The 14,300-nt window shown below is 41.1% G+C and overlaps 1 protein-coding gene across 3 annotated transcripts in view; it reads right to left on the bottom strand.

Annotated features, from left to right (window-relative positions):
* The window catches only part of gsk3ba (glycogen synthase kinase 3 beta, genome duplicate a), a 34,217-nt gene that overhangs the window by 4,856 nt on the left and 15,061 nt on the right, over positions 1 to 14,300 (bottom strand). For 2 of the 3 annotated variants that reach the window (XM_039600038.1, XM_031734563.2), the window contains exons 3-8: positions 12,032 to 12,115; positions 4,939 to 5,049; positions 3,539 to 3,669; positions 2,004 to 2,110; positions 1,691 to 1,788; positions 1,471 to 1,578 (exon numbers count right to left, since the gene is read on the bottom strand). In XM_039600038.1, the coding sequence (XP_039455972.1) occupies positions 1,471 to 1,578; positions 1,691 to 1,788; positions 2,004 to 2,110; positions 3,539 to 3,669; positions 4,939 to 5,049; positions 12,032 to 12,115 (639 nt within the window). The remainder of the gene's footprint in view (positions 1 to 1,470; positions 1,579 to 1,690; positions 1,789 to 2,003; positions 2,111 to 3,538; positions 3,670 to 4,938; positions 5,050 to 12,031; positions 12,116 to 14,300) is intronic. The other variant, XM_031734564.2, reaches the window with a different exon arrangement.

Raw genomic sequence — 14,300 nt, 5'->3', positions numbered from 1 at the left:
AAAGAGACATTTCAGTATTATTAGCACACACGCATATACAACACATACAACACACACACACAAAGAGCATATGACCGGATGAAAAATGAATCTTTACTGATATCCTATGAAAGCTAATGCACTTTGTCCAATGCATTTTTTATGGTGTGCTATGAATGAATCAGTGGAAGCATATGACTGCTGTAGCCCTGCTCCCTCCTGATTGGCTAATTGCATTTTCAAATAGAAGAGCTGTGCTTAGCTGAGAAAGACCGAAAAGAGACTGTCCTTTAGATTTTAAAACCTGTTTAGTTCTCAAGATGAGTTAAAACAAGCGATGAGGCAACATCATGATGTTGGGAAGTAGCGCATCAGATGATGAAGTAACTGACTGAAGCAGGATAGCACAGGTTTAACATCAGTCCACTCTAAAACATCAGGCAGATCTTATATTTGCTTTGAGCCTGTGCCAAAGCTCTGATGCTGCTGATAATGGGCGCAGACGTTGTGCTACAGGTGGTCAAGAACAAAGAGAGTGGTTGTTTTCAGCTCGATGAACGAGTGCGTCATTTTCAAACTCCTCCCTGAAGCAAGTCTTGCAACTCGGGAGTCATGGTTAAATGCTTCAGCTGTTTTGAAGCATCATCTAAGTCAACTTTCATTTCAGCAGTAACTGGCACTTTAAAGCTGCATGTTCTGAATCACCAGTCAGATCCGGTACCAAGTGCTTAAGATGTAGCGTTCTACCAGCGTCTGTGGTGTTGCATCCTTCTCCCATAGATATCCTTTCAGGATTCATTGAGTGTCGTGTCTTGCTCTTATAAAGTCTGATATTTTTTTCTTTGTTCAAATAATTATTGGGACTGGAAAAGCTTAAAAACCAATAGGAGATAGGAATTCAATATAAAATTCAGGACTGACTTATTCAAAATTGGAGAAATAAAAAAACATTACTCTCAGTTAAGGATGCCAGTTGTTTAGCTGACCTGGTTTGGTCGAGACTCTCACTTAACATTAAAACAAAGCATCTTTGGCAGCATCAACACCAAGAAATCACACAACTGCATAGCACGTTCGGGAACACTGAGTAGGATTTCACAGCCTTCATTCCAACTGTCCCGAGTTTGAAATAGTTGATGCAAAAAGTACACGACGCCTCAGATTCATTGCCTGGTACTCAATATTTGATTTGCACATCCGCACATTGTTGTTAGCTACCAGTGACCAGTGCTCTGAGCACGAGTGCTGCTGATTCCATAATCTCAATCTGGGGGAGAATAGTGTGAGCTGCGTTCTGTAAATCTTTGGTAAATGCAAATTCTTTGCATCTTTTATTTTTTAGAACTTGGTGCAATTATGGCAGTAATTATTTCACATGCAGGTCTGTCACATAAAGATGATGATGTTGGATGGTTGTGAAGCATGCAGGCAAAACAGGAATGGCAAAATGCTTTTGTGGTGGATCTTAAAGAAGTAAAAGGGTTCCTGTACCTGTTGACTCACCTTAGTCCAAGGATGTGCCTTGATCTGGGGGAATTTGAATTCAGTGTAGTTGGGGTTCATCTCACGGATCTGCTCTCGGGTCGGGGTGCCGAGAACCTGAAACACACAGGTGGAACCATTAGCCCGAGTAATATCACATCCAACCTGAAGCGTTTTTTGTTTGGGAATATTGGAATACTTTACAACTCTTGGTTAGTACGGTCATTACCTTGATGATTTCCACCAACTGGTCCACTCCACTGTCACCAGGGAAGATCGGCTGTCCCAGGAGCAGCTCTGCCAGTACACAGCCGGCTGACCACACATCTAAAGGACAAGGCAGGAGTCCGAATGTAAAAGCAGAAGAGGAGCAATGACGACTTGTGATTCTACGCTGCTGTAAAGATGCTTATAAACTGCTTTGAGTGCTCAAGCAGAGTAGAAAACCACTATATAAGAACCAGTCCATTTATCATGAGTAACATACAATCACATCATTTCCTGCTGAATGTACATGTGTCAGTCAGTGTGAGTTAGCCTACCTATGCTGGAAGTGTAGTCAGTGGCACCAAAGATCAGCTCAGGGGCTCGATAGTAGCGAGAGCAGATGTAGGACACGTTAGGCTCTCCGCGGACCAGCTGCTTAGCACTGCACACAAAATCATAGCAAATAATCATCATCACCATCTGCATACTTCAAAAAAGGGAAAAAAATGAACCTGAAGAAACACCCAGTACTGAGGATTTACACGTGTGATAAGACCTCAGAGGACTTCACATCTAATCAAACACACCGCTAAAAGGAAGATTTCTACATTTCTGCTAAAAATATAATCAGCATTTATGTTAACGAATGAAAAATAAATAAATCATCTGTTTTCAACAACGTACGGTGATCTCAGTTTGACTTTTCCCGTATAATGTGCCTGGCCAAAAACAGCTCCCACATTATTATGTTGCTGGATTTAGCTTTAATGAAGGCATTGCACTCTCCATTGCATTGGTTTGATACGTTTACGCAACATTTATTACGACATTTTCACTCGAGAGGTGGGTTCATGTTTTCCAACTAACAAATTGTACTGATGATGAAACGGTTGGTCTAAAGTCTTCTACAGCACATCCCAAAGCTTCTCAGTGGAGATAAAGTCTGGACTCTGAGCTGGTGTGAAAATGATGTCTCGTGCTCACTGAACTACTCTCTTCACAATTTAAACCCAGTGAATCCTGACAGTGTCATCTTGGAATATGCCTCTTTTATTAAACAAGAAAAAAAATCCATTAATGGAGGCATATTCAGATAGCCAGCTGTCCTCATGTTTGGGCAGATAATGTTGCTGAACTTAGACCTGTGCCACTGAAGCAACCCCAGATCATAACGCTGCTTCCACAGGCTTGTAGGGTACGTACAGGTATGATGATGATGGGTGCATCACTTTTATCTACCTCTCTTCAGGGGTACAGTGTACTCATCTCCCAAGAACAGAGTGAACCTAGACTCATGATACCACGTGACCTCTCAGTTCAATCCAGGCGGCCACACAGTGTGTATCAGCTAAAGGGTGAAACTCTTCAAAAGGAAGAGAGTAACATTTGGGGAAACAGACTAACTGGGTATGTTTAGAGGTAGAGACTGATTTCATTCTCATGCTCATAAATATAAAGTCATATGAAGCTATAAGAGAAGAGATGTAAACAGGGCTCAGCCTCGTTTGCTTAATTCCAACAAAAACTGTTGAAAGAATGATGTACAGCAGTGTTACAGGGGCTTTTTCTTGGCTGTGCATAGTTACAGTGTGTGATTTGCTGTCTTCAGGACACTGTTAAAGACTGAGAATGAGCAGTGTTACTTCTGAAACCATCCAAGCGCAACATAATCTAACAGCGCTCTGAAACCTTTACACAGATCCATTCCTTCATTTCCACTGTCCATGCTAAGCCAAGCTAACTGGTTGCTGGTGCTCACTTTTTATGTTATTAGACATCACAGCAGTACCAATGTGAACATCTGGCGCTCTTTTGTAAATGCCAAAAAAAGGAAAAATTCAGATCAGTGTAAAGCACGACTGTCCCTCACCTGCCAAAGTCACAGAGCTTGAGAACAGCCGTCTCTGGATCCAGCAGCAGATTCTGGGGTTTGATGTCCCGATGGCAGATACCAAACGAGTGAATGTAGGCCAGGCTCCTGAAGAGCTGGTACATATACAACTACACAGGAAAACACACACAGAGGTTAGAGAAACAGCAAACTCAGCTTCCATTACAGCATTAAAATATAGAAACTCTGGGCTGTATTTCAGCTCCAGAGAATGAGTTTTACAGCAAATGTTTCAGTGAGAGATGTGCAAATGTTTTCCAAATGTTTCACACGCCGTTTCTTTTAACTCCTAAACATTGTCACCCAGCTATGTAGAGAGAAAATGGAATAAATGAAGTGTTTTTACAGACACACACTTTTTAAAACTAAAGCAATTTTTTTTAATCCAGATTCATTTACTGTTTCAAATTTGCCGCCTCAGGTCAATCTATTCTTACAAAGAAGATCAAGAAATGTTTGACTTGTTAACACAGTGAACTAGTTGTTTAATTTTAATTGATATTACAATGGTGTATTTACTTTCAAAGAGAACTGAGCACTTCTTTTGCTCAGTGGAACAGCAGGTGTAGTAAACAGTAGGTGTGTTTTATTTTTAATTGCTTCATTGATACAGAAAAGTCCTTCAGATGGAGCTTTTTTTGTGCCTCTGCTAATTATTCCCAATTTGTTTCGCACATCTAAGTAAGTCCTAAAAGGTAACATCTCGTGTGTGCACACATGATGCAAACTAACAAAGCAGTAAAGTTTCACATTGTGGAAAAGAAATCAGAAGACAGAGAGGAGTGTTTCTGAGATTTTCTGTGATTTTTTTCTTTTAAAATCTAAGACCTGAACAAAACACAAAGTTAAAAAGTTAGTAGAAGGCATCCAGGGGAAAAACTAGATGGGATATGCAAATACAGAAATTTTCAGTTGTTAAGCTGTTTATATTTAGTGTTTAGCAGTGAAACTCCCTCAAAATATGATAAATTAGCTTTTAGTGTGTCTCATATTAAAAGTATAAAAATTCTCCAAGCCCAAATTTGTCACGACTGATTCATGTACAAAAACCCCGCACCCCATTTTTCTGATATATTTAGAGTCTTTATACTTGCAGCTTTCACCAGACTAACTACGATTTAAGTAAGCTGCTGTAACTGAATTGTTACATGGTCATCTCATAGTACATCTCCCCATGCTCTGTTTTAACCTTCTGTTTACAAGGAGGTGCCAATGAGAAGTAAGCAGGATTAAAGGAAGGCTTGCTCCACCAATGAGGATTGTTTTAAAAGCTACTCTAGTAGACTCTAAGAAAAAAAAATATAAGATTGGAAACATGCCCGTCAAGTTCAATTTAAACTGAGTCTTTTTCAGCCTTGTTAAACAGACAGAGCTTTTACCTTCACATAAACCATAGGCAGAGTCTGTTTGGCTCGGCTGTAGTGTCTGGCCACTCTGTAGACAGTCTCGGGAACGTAGTCCAGAACCAAATTCAGATACACTTCATCTTTCTGTCGGTGAGAAGCAAAAACAGAAAAGAAAAAAAACATGGTTACACTGAGAGAAATCATGCAAACTGTATAGAAAAGATTTTTGTAAGCTAAAAATGTTAAGCAAAACAACACAATCTTGGAAAATGCATGAATTTAACTCAAAACTTGTGATCTAAATGTGCATCCCCCATCCTATTATCCCGTCTCTCTCCTCTTAGCTGTGATGCATCTTTTCCTAAGAAAGAAGCCGTATTCATGTTGACGTAATTGATGCTTTCTTGCAGCCTAACTGGGAATCCATTGTATCTCTCCCTGCGGGCAGGAAGCGCACAACCGTGCGTCATAACGGCCGGTGCCCTGACAGTGGCCACAGACAATGATATCATTTCCTCGTTTCCTGGTTGGTCGACGCCAGTGTTGGAGGGCGGGGTTGTGTACGTTGAACTCTGGAGCGCACTGACCATGAAAGGATGCTGTATCTGGGGGGGTTCTCCACCCAATTATTCTAAGACTTCCCATTTCCTTTAAAAAGTAAGCCATTACAGTGTCTTGAGGATCTCAGGCTTAAGGCTATAAATCATAAAAGGTTAAAATGCAAGACTTAAGAAATAACTTCATGAGGGAGGTTACTCACAAACGCATTCGTGATGCATTCACAGCTAGCCTGCTCAGGCTCTGATTGCATGCTAAGAGGAACAGCAGAGGCCTCTGCATAAAACACTATGCCCATGTTAAGGGGTTGGGTGATGTGAATAAATCAGCACTGAGTGAGCAGTGGTGTTATTTGGAAAGTGTCCATCATCAGAAGAAGTGTCTTCTTCTAAGCATTTAATGCTAACAATAAAATCAGTAACAGAATACCAGTAGTAGTAACAATGTAACAAACTGAGCACTTTTCTAGAGGACAATCCTGGAATTTATATATTTTTCATTCATTCTCTACAAAATATTAGCACAACCACAGTCCTGCTGTCTCTCTTAATACTTTGACTTCCCTCCCAACTCCATAAATCATTCAACAGCCACTTAATCACAAATTGTGGTCTTATGAAAAATGCCCAAAACACTGAACAGAGCAGATTTGATCTAATATTGCTCAAACTAGAGCAAGCTGAGTTTTAGTGGAGGGGACTATTCTCACCAGGGTATTGGTACACATTTGGTGCTCTAGTAAGTATTCATAGCACCTAAATGGTGAGGCGGGACTAACCCAAAATAAACTACACAGGCCATGTTGTAGTGAAGAAACATGGCAGCCAGCACTGTGGGCCACTGATGTGTTTTAAATACAGCTGAGGTGTATGAAGCAGAGCGAGTAGCTAAACCTGGCCATCGCTTTATTGATGGTGTTGCTTTTCTTTCAAGGGATTTGCTGATGCAGTCTTCAATCTTTGCAACACAACCGACTCGCCTTCAAAATATAAGTTGTGTACGTTCACTGTTTATCACTAGCAGAAGGCTCCTTCACTCGTTTCCAACATAAATGTAAGATAAAGTGTAAATGGACTTCACATGGGTGTGCCTTCTGTGTAGGGGCATGTAATACTGTGATAAACTGCATGTTTGATAACAGCAGCCCATCACCCACACTGTAACTGCATCTGCAAAGCTATATATCTCATGTGTTCCCTCATCACGACATCTTTGAGAGGATCAGTGGGCGGTGAGCGCATACCGCTACATGTAATCATGTAGCACTGACTGGTATAGAACAGTATCTGCACAGACACTCATGAGACATCCCTCTTTGAGTAAAAAAATAAATAAATCTGAGCTTTTAAATTACATTTTAATTTAATTATTCCTTGCTTCCCTCTCTCCCTCTTATCTAGTCTGGGACTGAGTGTCTGGATTCCTTTTGCCTCCTCTCCCCCATCTGTTAGCAGTGCTGCCCAACATGCAGCTTAGGCGCTGGCTCCCTGCAGGTCTGCAAAGCAAAATGAGTGAGCTGGGCCTGTGAAGAGCCTCCAGACAGACTGTGCGGTACACTTCTGTCAGCTCAGTGTCCTGCTTTGTCCTGACAGCTCTCTCCTGTTCACACTCAGATGACTGGACACATACACAGGCAGCGAGCGAAGTACAGGGCCTTGACTCCTGGAAGACAGATGGACAGGCACGCACAGGGTTTCCGATACTGGTGAGTATACCTTCATTTTACAATCTCATCCATCACCGGCATCGCGTTCACGCTTAGCATGCTATCTCTGTGTGCCTTTCTCTTCCACCAATCATAGCACACAGCCATCTCTCGTTCACCAGCAAAACTCCCATTGATAAGAATTGTGACGTCTGGAGAGCCCGTTACACCTCCTTCTAGTGCCACTAAAGCTATATTTAGCCTAGCAACAGCGATGACTCACTTCCTGCCTCACTACAAAGCCACTTCCTTGGCTTGTTCCCGGAAGGTTAGCCAGGCAGGATCCGATTGGCTCCTTGTTCACTCCCAGCTAAGCAACCCAGCCTCTAATTTGGTGAGAAAAACTGGCTACGCTATCTGTCAGTAAGCTTAGCAGAATGTCTTCAGTATGTAACGCACAGTATGCATGTCAGTCTTCACAAGCGAAGCTTTTATTAGCATGTGTGTTTGCACTTCTGTGTTGACATTATGAAGCATATTTAAATGCATATTACGGGAGGAAATTACACAACTGCGAGCGCAAATGAGTCTGTGAAATCACGGAAGGCAGACAGCGGCACAGAAGGAGCTCGAGCAAGATGTGAGGGACGCTAACTGAGTCCTTATTTTGGCCCACACTAATGAAGACTGGAACATGGCACTACGAATCTAAGAATAAGTCTTTAATATATGCAGGAGCAATGCCAGATATGTCAGCCACAGCCATAAACTCTCACCTGTCTCTCACTGGTTCCTGGGAAATCCAGTGGCAGCTCTACCAGATTCATTATCTAGATGCAATGCTATTCAACCACAGTGTCTCTATTAAAATCCGGAATCACTTTGACTTAATAGCTCAAAACCCCCCAGAAAGAAGCAGAAAGCTACACTGGTATGTTATCCAAAGCCGGATCAACCAGTCAGGAGGACCGGAGGCAGAAGAGGTGCCCCTGGGCCTATTTGTTTAGTATGTTTACACAACCATCCTTCAGCTGAACTCAAAAATAGCCACACAGGCTCATTGTCAACCCATCAGTTCATAAGTTCACTGCACTTCATTTAAAAATATGCACCATCCGAGCGCAACATAATCTAACATAATAAAGAACTGAAAACTTGATGTAGATTTATTTCTCATACATAAAATATACATTTTTATTTTGTCTTTTCTAAAAACTGGTTTTTGAAAGTCCTTTAAAGGCACCAGCAACAAAAACAAAAAAACAACCAGTGCAGTTCCCTTTTCCTTTCCAGCTAATTCACCAAGCACGCAAGGTTGTCGAGTCATTTACGTCACTTAAATCTGTTTGTGACGTGCTCGTCTTTCTGCTTATCAGACAGCATCTCAAAGCGTTTGCTTCATATCTGAAGTAACATTACTCAACGTTCACTTTTAGCAACTCACAAGTCAAACCTGCACTCTGTTGCAGTATTAATGGAGAGGCACGCACTAGACTGTGGTTTCTCTAGTCGCCAGTTTCTGAGCCCACAAAAAAAGAAAAAGGAAAGACTGATGTGAGAAATGCCCTAAACAAAAAATCACAATAACAATAACAAGAAGAAGAATCACAAGAAGAAGAAGAAGAAGAAGAAGAAGAATGTATGCCTCAAACAACTAGTCAGTGTTACATTCTTAATCACCCAGACTGATTATAAATGTGGAGAAGACTTTGAAGAAATAGTGGACACCAAAGATTAGGGCCTCCAATTCAGTATCATTCAGTATAACAGATTAACAAGACTCAGTGGGAGCAATAAATATGATTTGGGTTTTTGACAAAACAATAACAATAAAATCTAATAGGATGTGACACAGTGTACTTTGATTTGCTCACTTTGTAAGCTGCAGTATATTAAAAAAAGATGTGTTAACTAAAGTCTAAAGTGGGTACAGATGAGTTCCATGTTAAGAAAACTCATCGTTACACATCCCTCCTGAATCCCATCCTGTCTGAATCACATAATGATGTCAGTTTTAAGACACTGTTGAAGTCAGCAATGTTACAATGCCCATGTTAGAAAAGTGCATCGGTTGCACATCATTAAATTAACTGGACATGATCAAAGTGATTTGCAACACTAATGTGTGACATTAACCAAAGTCACAGCTCTATCATTAAGTTACTATTTCTTTGCAGCATTGTAATGTACAAGTCTACTCTTATGTTTCTCTTCTTTTTTAACTGTCTGCATTTCATAGTCCTCAACAAACTCATACACTTTTTAAAGTTACACCTTTTTGCCTGCTTATTAATGCAAATATCTAATCAGTCAATCATATGGCACCAACTCAAACTGAGCATCAGAATGGGGAGAAAACTGATTCAAGTGTCTTTGAATGTGGCGTTGTTGTTGGTGCCAGACAGGCTGAGTTTTTCAGAAACTGCTGATCTACTGGGATATTCCCGCACAGCCATCTCTAGGGTTTATAGAAAATGGTCTGAAAAAAAGAAAATATTCTGTGAAGGGCAGTTCTCTGGGCGAAAATATCCTGATCCTTGTCAGAGGTCAGAGGAGAATGGCCAGACTTCTTGGAGGTCATAGGAAGGTAACAGTAACTCAAATAAAACAAGCAGAAGAGCATCTCTGAATGCACAACACATTAAATCTTCAAGGAAATGGGCTAAAGCAGCAAAAGAGCACGCTGGGAGCCACTCGTGTCAGCTGAGAACAGAAAACTAAAGCTACAGTTGACAAAGGCTCAACAAAACTGGACAACAGAAGATTGGGAAAAAATACCGGATGGCCTAAGATTCCTCACTTTCTGTTGAGAGGTCTGTGGATCCATCCTGCCTGCTATCAGTGGTTTTGGCTTGATGATGGTGTAAGGATGAGGGGGGTATTTCTTGGCACACTTTGGGCCCCTTAGTACCAGCTGAGCATTGTTAAAACACCACAGCATGTCAACATGGACCAAAATCAGTGAGGAATGTTTCAAGTGGCTTATTTATTCTAAGACACAGAGAATTAAGGTAGGTGGTCCTAGTGCTAGATGTGCCAAGTGGAAGTGGCAAGTGAGTGTGCAAGTTCATTTTAATGCAGATTCTTCACCTATGAACAATTCATTAGCTGATTTTTGAACTCTGCCTCTCATATTTCTAATCACCGTTCAGTCAGTAACCTGAAAATGAACTGAACTTTGTCTTCAAGTCTGTTACAACAGAAAAAACCCGTAGTGTCAGTGTCGTAGTGCTGCCAAGAATGTTATCTTAATTTTTTCATGTTACTGAAAGCAATCGGTGTGTAAATATATGTGATTTTAAGAAGAAATGCAGCAGAGGGCAGCTACATGTCAGCCGAGTACGTTCCATGCACCCTCACTGCGATTTCATAGTTAAAAGTCAAGCGACTATTTGCTTCCCTGCCTACGCTGTTTGGACCGGCGGCCTTCTGTTTAAACACAGTATTATACAAGTGGTTAAAGGGTAAAAGCAAAAGCACACTGTGTGGATCAGGCACGCCACATGCCAGCACTTACATAAGACTACCTGTGCACACGCTGACAGCTACTGTAGCAACAGTCCCTGCCTGTCTCACAGCTGCACCCAGCATGAACCCTCATTTCAGGACACCAGTGGCTCCTACAAACACCTGACCTCTTCTCATGTCATCTCTTTGTCTGTGTCTTTTTTCTTCCCGTACTTATTTTAAACCCATCTGCCATCAATCCATCAACATGCCTGAAACTCTCCATCCCTTTCACATTGCCTTTTGGCTACTTCACTACCTCTCAGCAGCTCTATGGGTGGTAAAATCCCATACCAAAAACATGGTGCCAGTCTCCATAATTAGACATGGTGAGGAGAGGATGGGGGGGGGGGACTTATACAAGAAAGTGATGTAAAGGTGGATGCAATCGTACAGTCACATGAATCTTGTGCAATATAAAAAAAAAAAGTTGGCAGTGTGTAAGGTGATTTGTGTAACATGTCACCGCGGGCGTTGTGTCAGTATACCAAGAATTACAGATTCCCAGAGGTCAGTGGGCGTGTGGCAAGAGCCTGTGACAGGCCTGGAGCCTGCACGGCACGGAAGGGAGAGCTCGAGTGGATCTATAATTAGCAGATGCCCTCTGACCATCTCACCGTCCACTCCCCTGCAAACCTTAACAGCTTTCCTTGGTGTCGCTAGGTGAGCAACAGGAAAGCATTCCTAACTGCCGTGTCATGAGTATAGTCCCGACAGCATGTGAGCCAAGTCCACGTGGTTCTATATTTGACACACAGACCTTTGCCCGTTGTAAGCTAGCTGAATGACATAGCACAGCCGTGTAGTCTCCAGGGGACCTCTGATGGTCGGCGAAGACCGACAGCAGGGCACAGATAGGGACTTTCCAGTCAAGGTATGTACTATTGTATTTATTACAGCTAAGCTGGCCAGGAGAGAACATAAAATAAATAAATAAAAAACAGGAAAACAAGAGACTCCAAGATAAAACAAAATGAACTGTGAATGGGACTCAATGAAATAAATGATGCTATAAGTCCAGTCCCTTTAAACACACAACAAGTCGATTGAGCTAGAAAATGTTAAACTACTTCTGACAGTATAGATATACTAAGTCCACAGAGCACATTTAGTTTACATATATGTGTTATGCTACTGCAATCAGAGTCCATAAACTGAATTTTAGATCTTCTTTTATTTTGTTTAGAAAACCCCAAGATACCTTAAAAAGGCCCATTAAAGAGGAATCTATAAATTACCACCTTATTTTAGAAAACCAAAGTAAGGATTTCTTTATGTATTACTTCACTCGTCCTTGAATACGCTTCCTCAGCCACAAGCTAGTTAATATTTTTCTCTGTATGTTTGTGCATAATTAAATATGCATCCTCCCACGGTCAGATGAAGAATTAGAAGAAGCACACCGAGCCGACTCACCTTGTCTCCACTGGAATAGAAAAAGTAGCGCAGGCGGACTATGTTGCAGTGGTCCAGTTTCCTCATGATCTGCAGCTCACGATTCTAAACAAAAGAAGAAAAAAAAGAAAAAGCATGAGAGATACGTCGTGTTTATGCTTCAGACAGCTTTCATAACAGTTGGTCTAAAGAGGGTCAGGAGATCATGAAAGCTTTCCACTGAACCTTTAGCACACTGTGGAGAGTTCCTTTTGAGCTTTTTTTAACCAGAAGCGTTACGTGTCAGTCTCAGTGGGTTCAACAGCAACGAGTGCAGTTTGGACAAGCCAAACGTTTAACATAAACCATCAACCTTATATTGCTTATGACTGTCTTATGACAGAAAACGCATACCATTAGTCAACTGGTTTCACAATAACCTTATTCACAATAACATCACTGTGACAGGTCAGCGTGTTACCAAGACAAACACTTCCACAGGGAGGGGAAGAAAGCAAACAAAAAAAAAAAAGTTGCATGCATCCATTCTCATTTAAAGCACCAGCACCTACAGAAAATGGCCCCAGGAAAAGAGTTGTCCAAAAAAAGATGTTCAGAAGGGTTTGAGCAAAGCTCTGGGCCCTGTAGTTAGACAATCCAGGCCTACAAAAAATGTCAGACCACTCCATCTGTATTCATATACAGTGTTTCCATACATAAAAAGGTTAGGCGTATGGATTTTCTCAAGGTTGGGCAGGAATTCAAGCATTACGAAAAGCTTTAACAGCTCCATTATAGTCCACATTTGCTCCCATTCTCCATTTTCCTTCCTCCTCTTTTCCACAGCGCTCAGTGTTGACTAAAGTGCTTGTGTAACGTTGTGTGGCCCCAGTGTCGAGAAAGAAATGGAGGGTAGCAAGCATATGGAGAACTAACACAGAGATCAGAGAAGAAAGCTCAGCACAGGGACAAAGTGGAAAAAGAAACACACCATCAGTGTGTAGCAGTGAAGTGGACTCCGTACGTAATATTCTGACTTTTGGTTAGAAGTCCTGCAAGTTGAATGGTGCGTGCACCCTACTGAGTGCATTTTAATATTTTCAATTAGAAACTTATTAGAGCAGCATATGCTATAGCTGTGATGTGGGTTTTCAATGAAGCTGTCCACTTGTAGATGTACAAAAGAACTGCCGCCCACATTCACTTTTTTTTTTGGTATTTGATAAAGGCTAGCAACTTCTGGGAAAAACATGATTACATTCAGAAACCAAGCGCTGTGACTTTTGTGACATAAAGATGGCAAATATAGCTACAATGACATCAGTATGCAGCATGCTTTTACTGAGAAAATTCAGGCATACATTTCCACTCAAAGAAATTCAGCAGTAGTTCAAGCTTACTGTCTAATTCCCCTGTAACCAAACTGGTTACAGAGTTAATTCACAGACAAAGTTATTAAGGAAGCGCAGAATTGCATGACTGTCCAGCTGACTAACAAGCTACCAGACCAAGTGTCAACCACTCAACATCAGAGACTCTGCTGTTGGTTTCTGGATGAAAAAGGATTTAAAGCCATTTGCAAGATGTGCAGTTAGGTGGCTGACCACAGAGCTGCTGATAACCCGAATCACTGAACTTGTCTAAAGACAGGTTTCAGGATTGGTTTAGAAGCACTGCACGCAAATCATCTTTGTGTTGTTTAAATTGGATGCATATGTGGTGTCAAAGGAAACTACTTTGTGAGCTTTGGACTTTAAACAGAGAGTGATCGATTGAAACTACGAAGTTAAGAGACTCTGTTGTGCTTTTAAGCAACTTATCCATCCACAAATTGTCTAGTATCATTGGGAGTAAAAACACATTAAGTAGGGATACACAACTACTAACTGAAGGTTCATCTCTTTGCTTTTATTTAATAAAGAGGCTTAACATCAGTGCTACTATTAGTATATAACACAGCAGCTAGAGATTGACTCTTCCTCTTTGACTAATCTAATGATTAACTGAAATTTATAGTATTATTTATCAATGGCTTTGATAACTGTTTAACTGCTTATTTCCAAGTCGAGACGATCATTCCAAAAGCCTTTAAAAGCCTCCAGACTGGGATCGTCTGGTTTTGCCGCTCAGTGTAAGATAGCAGAATGGGTAAATTTGTTCATTACATGCAACAACACAAAAAAATGCCAATTCCACAATCCAAAAGATTTAAGCTCACAGTTTTGCCTTTGAATCTGTGGTTTTCTTAAAAAGAAATATGGATAAACGTGGTTGACAAAACAGTGCGTGGTTTGAACTGTCTGTCTGAAGC

This window comes from Oreochromis aureus, linkage group 16 (genome assembly GCF_013358895.1).
Source record: "Oreochromis aureus strain Israel breed Guangdong linkage group 16, ZZ_aureus, whole genome shotgun sequence".
NCBI classification, from domain to species: domain Eukaryota; kingdom Metazoa; phylum Chordata; class Actinopteri; order Cichliformes; family Cichlidae; genus Oreochromis; species Oreochromis aureus.
This window is presented reverse-complemented; position numbering and strand designations above follow the sequence as displayed.